The sequence below is a fragment of the Gymnoscopelus braueri genome, assembly GCF_963280865.1.
Source record: "Gymnoscopelus braueri genome assembly, chromosome: 12".
Classification (NCBI taxonomy): domain Eukaryota; kingdom Metazoa; phylum Chordata; class Actinopteri; order Myctophiformes; family Myctophidae; genus Gymnoscopelus; species Gymnoscopelus braueri.
In genome coordinates, this window is record NC_137614.1 from 5,396,608 (window position 1) to 5,402,867 (window position 6,260).

At 40.8% G+C, this 6,260-nt stretch overlaps 1 protein-coding gene across 2 annotated transcripts in view; it reads right to left on the reverse strand.

The window, feature by feature from the left end:
* The window catches only part of samd10a (sterile alpha motif domain containing 10a), a 28,258-nt gene extending 22,820 nt beyond the window's left edge, over positions 1-5,438 (reverse strand). The window contains exon 1 of one of the 2 annotated variants that reach the window (XM_080445229.1): positions 5,134-5,438. In XM_080445229.1, coding sequence (XP_080301355.1) covers positions 5,134-5,167 — 34 coding nt within the window. In that variant the 5' untranslated portion in view covers positions 5,168-5,438. Of the gene's footprint in view, positions 1-5,105 lie in introns of both variants that reach the window. The other variant, XM_080445230.1, reaches the window with a different exon arrangement.
* Between the last annotated feature and the right edge of the window lie 822 nt (positions 5,439-6,260).

Genomic DNA, 6,260 nt, shown 5'->3' on the forward strand with positions numbered 1-6,260 from the left:
ATTATAGAATGAATGTAAGTCACTGCAATGCAGTGTTGATTTCGTCGACTAAAACTATGACGAAAAATGTTCGTCGACAACTACTACTTTTTTCACAGATGAAAAATAAATCAAAACTAAGCCATGATGACTAAAACGGAGACTAAATATATTGACAATTTCGTCAACAAATAAAAACTAGACTAAAATGAAGAGATCCACTAGAACTAAAAGACAAGTCATTTTATGTTTGGTTGCGTACAGGTGATGCGCTCTGAAAATAGCAGATCTACTGCGACGCGTTGTGAGCTTGTAGTCATAACACCAGAGGCAGCTCCACTGATCATGTTCAACCCAGATTTGGCACAAACAAGGGAATGAGCTCTTTCTCATGCGATTCAACAAAAATGTGGAATGCCCTACCTAAAGGAGTAAAGGAGTGTAAAACCCTACTCACTTTCAAAACTTCCCTAAAGAATCACCTTCAGGAGGCTGCAATTCCAAATTGGCCCCTGTCAAAGTCTTAACCTACCCCCCCCCCCTCCCCTCCTCCTAAAACTGTCTATTGTACATATTTCTTGTTTTTCATACCAGTAACCTGTAAGCTGATTGTATGATGTTCTGCATAGTAGTGTATATTTGTATGTCTTCTTAAATGTCATCATGATTTGAGTGCACGGGGATCTCATTTTAAATAAGCCAAGTGCTTTCATGAGCGATCCACTTTAGAGGACCTTGTATTGTGAATTGTACTTCCATGTACTTTTACCATGTCTTTCTAAATAAAGTATTCAATCAATCAATCAATATTCAATCAATCAATCAATCAATCAAGTAGATCGGCTATTTTCAGCATGCAACCAAGTGTAAAATCATTTCGACGCCATCAAGGCACCGCCAAAATAAATTTTAGTAGACTAAATCAACTGTAGATTTAGTCGACTAGAATCTTATGATATTTAGTCGACTGAAACTAGACAAAAACTAAAAAGGATGACTAGCAGATGACTAAAATATGACTAAAACTAAAAGGAACTTTATTCAAAAGACTATGTCTAAAACTAAATCAAAATTTTGTCGTCAAAATCAACACTGCTGCAATGTCCCCAAATGTTTGCAAAACCATTTCGTGTCATAGCCTACTGATGTTGGTGTGATTACACACACACACACACACACACACACACACACACACACACACACACACACACACACACACACACACACACACACACACACACACACACACACACACACACACACACACACACACTGATGTGTCATCTACTGTCTGCCGCACCCGCCCTTCATGCTCTGTCAGCAGCTTGATGCTTCAAAACACTGTTCATAAAAACGCCAACGCTTCTGAGCCGTGACAGATGGCTGTTTGTTGAGACATGTACTGGTAACTGTATATCGTCGCTTATCAGGTGGAAACCTTGTATGTCCAAAACCGTTACTTTTCAGGAAATGGAAGGAATATTTTTGGTGAAATGGTGAAAACAGCAGATGTACAAAAGGTCATGCAACGTTGAGAGCTTGTACAGTGGTGGAAAAAGTACTCAAATGTTTCACTTAAGTGCAAGTATCAATACTGCAATGTAGAAGTACTCTGTTACAAGTAAAAGTCCGGAATTCAAAATTTACTTGAGTAAAAGTACAAAAGTATTGGTATCCAATTGTACTTAAAGTAGCAAAAGTAAACGACGTGTTGTGAGCTTGTAGATCGGCTATTTTCAAATAGCTTATGTATGAAATAGGGCTAACGTGGTTAACGTATGTTTTATAATGTAATAATTTATATCTGCAAAGTACCTAGTAACCAAAGTTTTCAAATAATTGTAGTGGAGTAAAAGAACAATATTTGTCTCTGAGATGTAGTGGAGTAGAAGTAAAAGTATAGACAATTGGAGATACTCCAGTAAAGTAAAAGTACCTCAAAATTGTGCTTTAGTACAGTACTTGAGTAAATGTACTTAGTTACTTTACACCACTGCTTTTGTATGACGACGTGGGGCATTAAGTCACGGAAAAACATAAAAGGTTGACATTTGGAGATCCGAGGTTTCTGCCCCGACAGCCACGTATATTCACTGTTGATAGACATTTATCCATCCTACCTTTATACCAGGGGTAAACCACCCTTTTGGACATGTTTTTATTTGATAGTCGGTGTGCTGTACCCATATCAACATTAAGTATAATCATGACACCACAATCCAAATAGATATTTAGAACAGATTTTGAGATGTTTAGTCTCAAAGTGGCACTTTGGATGCCAGGCACACAACATCTTCAAGACATGAACATAAACAAAGCCATATTTAACCACGAGGGCCGGAATGCACAAACATCTATTTGAGCTTTATTTGCCTCTTTTTTTTTTTTTTTTTTTTTGCTGTTGTTCTCTGAGACAGAAGAACTGCGTGCTGGTGTGTGATGTGGGCCAGTGGTTCTCAACCTGTGGGTCGGGACCCCCAGGGGGATCCCCAGTGACAGTAAAGTGACAATTTAAGGACTTTTAAGACCTTCTTAACATCTAAATTATTTTTAAGAAGAAATGAAAAAGACCATTACTGCATCAAAAGTATTCAACAAACTATAAAAACTGGCCAAATTGTCAAATAAAAGGAGGCAAAAATTGTGAAAATAGCGGATCAACAAGCTCACAGCTTGTAGACCTGCTATTTTCACAATATTTATGTATGGGAACTGAGTCAAACTAAATGTAATGCCTCAACTCCTACAATTCCAAGTGCTTGTCAGGGTTGGGGGTCCTCTGTTCAAATATGATTCTTTTGGAGGTCACAGCCTGAAAAGATGTAGGAGTGTGAGATGTAGGAGTGTGTGTGTGTGTGTGTGTGTGTGTGTGTGTGTGTGTGTGTGTGTGTGTGTGTGTGTGTGTGTGTGTGTGTGTGTGTGTGTGTGTGTGTGTGTGTGTGTGTGTGTGTGTGTGTGTGTGTGTGTGTGTGCGTGCGTGCGTGCGTGCGTGCGTGCGTGCGTGCGTGCGTGCGTGCGTGCGTGCGTGCGTGCGTGCGTGCGTGCGTGCGTGCGTGTGCGTGCGTGTGCATCTGTCAGGAAACTGATTAACTAACCCTAACCCTATATTTTAAGTCAAAGAGATTTGGATCGAAATGAGGACAGACTGAGATGAAAGTGTGTCTTCTCACGCGTCTGCACCTCTTCTTACATCATTCAGTGTCCCCCTGCAGTGCACGCCTCCACAGGAGAGGGGCGTGGTGTGTGTGTTTGTGTGTGTGTGTGTGTGTGTGTGTGTGTGTGTGTGTGTGTGTGTGTGTGTGTGTGTGTGTGTGTGTGTGTGTGTGTGTGTGTGTGTGTATTACTATACTTGTGAGGACCAAACATCCCTACAAGTATAGTAGAATATGAGAAATGGATGTTGTGAGGACCATTTTCTTGGTCCTCACAAGAGAAATTGTTATTTTATGGTTGAAAAAAGATTTTTAGAGATACGTTCACAATTAGAAAAAGATTCAGGTTGGGGTTATAGGTTTAGGATTAGACCTTTAGAGGTTAGGTTTAGGGGTCAGGGTTGTAGATTTTTCCCTATTTCATACTACAGTTGTGTGGCGATGTCAAACACCGGAAAATTGCCGAACTACAAGTTCACAAGGTGTCGCGCTGTGAGCTTGTAGATCTGCTATTTTCCGGCTTTAGACTTTCAGGTAAAAGTGCCCCCCAAAAAAATCATAAATCAATCATAAAATCGGCTTCCTGAAATGTTGATGTCCTCACAAGTACAGTAATACAAACGTGTGTGTGTGTGTGTGTGTGTGTGTGTGTGTGTGTGTGTGTGTGTGTGTGTGTGTGTGTGTGTGTGTAGTGGGTATCCGGTAATCATTCTGGATTCCTGCCAAACTCACAGCCCAGCATGAGAACATATAATCATGAATAAAACTATTTGATACAGTACGTTCCCTCTTTGTTCCCCGAGAGTGACAGTTGTTTGTACTGTAGATGGGACTTATAGGGACAAGCTAGAAAGCCTGGTGACGCAAGGTTAGGGACAAGCTACCATCCAACTAACTACTGCTGAAAGAGCACTATGCAACAATGGTGACTATGTGAGTGTGATTGTGTATATATCTAAACAAAATGGTGCTAAATAGCTCTAAAGTTGGTTCTTTTGGCTCGTAATTAGGGGATCTTCTTTTAACAGTAGTATAGCACACATCTTAAATGTGCTATATCATTTAGTAGGCCACCACAACCACTCCAATGAACCACTGAAGAACTAATATTCTTTGTGTGTGTATCACTTCCTTACCCTGCTCTAAAAAAAATGTGGTCTCTCTTTCCCCTAACAAGCATGAATAAAGTTTCAAAACACCAAAGACAAAACTGTGGATATTCTTTCCAATGTTTAACTATGTGAAACTTTTTTCTTTTTTTTTAACACCGCAAATTAGTGCCACTGTGCTTATGAGGTGGAGTTCATTTTTCATGTGTTTCGCTGACTCTCCAATTAGAGTGGACGTGGAATTGAATTTAATGATGTTGGATGGAAGCCGAACAGAACAGAGTTGGTGATGCTGGTCATCAGGCACTGTCCGTTTCAGCACCAGGCATCGTCTCTGACCATCTCATTATCTCACCACCCACCATGCACACCATCAACCCTAATAGATATACCACCACTAACAAGCTCCACACACAACCAGTCTCCAAGGAAGCCTAAGTCAAACTAAGGGCAGCAGCTAAATCTTTTCATCATTTATTATTGAGGTCTACACAGAAAAATAAAGGTTGTCAAACATTTGCATGTCAAGGACCCCAAATTGATGTGTATTATTTGGCCATGGACATAATCTTCCATCTGGAAAGAGCTTGTGCCAGCCCATGGAACCCCCCAATGACAGAAAGATTTGTGAACATTTTTACTAAAATGATTCCAATTGGTTTTCCAAAATAATTTCAATAGATCTGTCAGTGAAGTATTTAAAGAACCATTTAAAGAAATGGTAGAACCTTGGTCTGAAAGGCACCTTCATTTCACTGTGTATAGCTTAATTGGTTTATAAAGAAAAAAACCCAGCTATAAGGCAGATATAGAAAAAGCTCAGCTAGTAGAAGGCTACTGTATTGCTCATTAATAATGAACCTACCGTCCACTGCCATGGCTGCAGCACTCACATCTTGTATTCCATTGTCTCTGGTGTCCTATCATCCGATGGAAAAGGCTTTACCTGTCCGGTTTATTACCTCTAGTTCCACAAGGATTCTATGCGATGATCCGTCCAACTTTACACTGAATGTAGCCTAGAGTAACAGTCCGATCGTGTGGATTCTAGCAGCAGCAGCAGACCAGCTCCATTCCTCTGGCTGTCTGTGTGATGAATGAATGCGTTCTGAACACTCTATCATCTGCTGTACTGTATAGGATGATGCACAGGCAGCACGTTCAACTTGTTCTAAAGGAAGTCTGGGATGGAATGTCCCAGCACAGCCCTCTGGCCGATCTGACTCTGTCGGAGCGGAATGTTGAATGTGTGTGTGTGTGTGTGTGTGTGTGTGTGTGTGTGTGTGTGTGTGTGTGTGTGTGTGTGTGTGTGTGCGTGTGCGCGTGTGTGTGTGTGTGTGTGTGCGTGTGCGTGTGCGCGTGCGCGTGTGCGTGTGTGTGTGTGTGTGTGTGTGTGTGTGTGTGTGTGTGTGTGTGTGTGTGTGTGTCTCTCTCTCTCTCTCTCTCTCTCTCTCTCTCTCTCTCTCTCTCTCTCTCTCTCTCTTAAAGTACGTAAGTAAGTAAGTATTTGCGTCAAAATATAAGTACTAAAAGTAAAAGTACTCTTTATGCACAATATCCCATTTCCAATTGTATAACAATCCTTGGAAAATAGCAGATCTCAGCAGAGCTCACAATGCTTGCAAAGGGAAGCGCTGTGAGCTTGTAGATCTGCTATTTTCAAATAGCCATGGCTAAAGTGCTTAATGTATGTTTTACAAAGTAATTAGCAACTAAAGTTTTCAAATAATTGTAGTGGAAAAAGTACAACATTTGCCTCTGAGATTTACTGGAGTAGCCTATAGCCTAGAAGTAAAACAAAGTATTTAAAATTGGAAATAATGATATAGTAAAAAATATTGTACAGTACTTGAGTAAATGTACTTAGTTACTGTGTGTGTGTGTGTGTGTGTGTGTGTGTGTGTGTGTGTGTGTGTGTGTGTGTGTGTGTGTGTGTGTGTGTGTGTGTGTGTGTGTGTGTGTGTGCGACTGTGCGTGCGCGCGTGTCAGTGCGTGCGTGGTGCGTGCGTGAGTGGTTGAT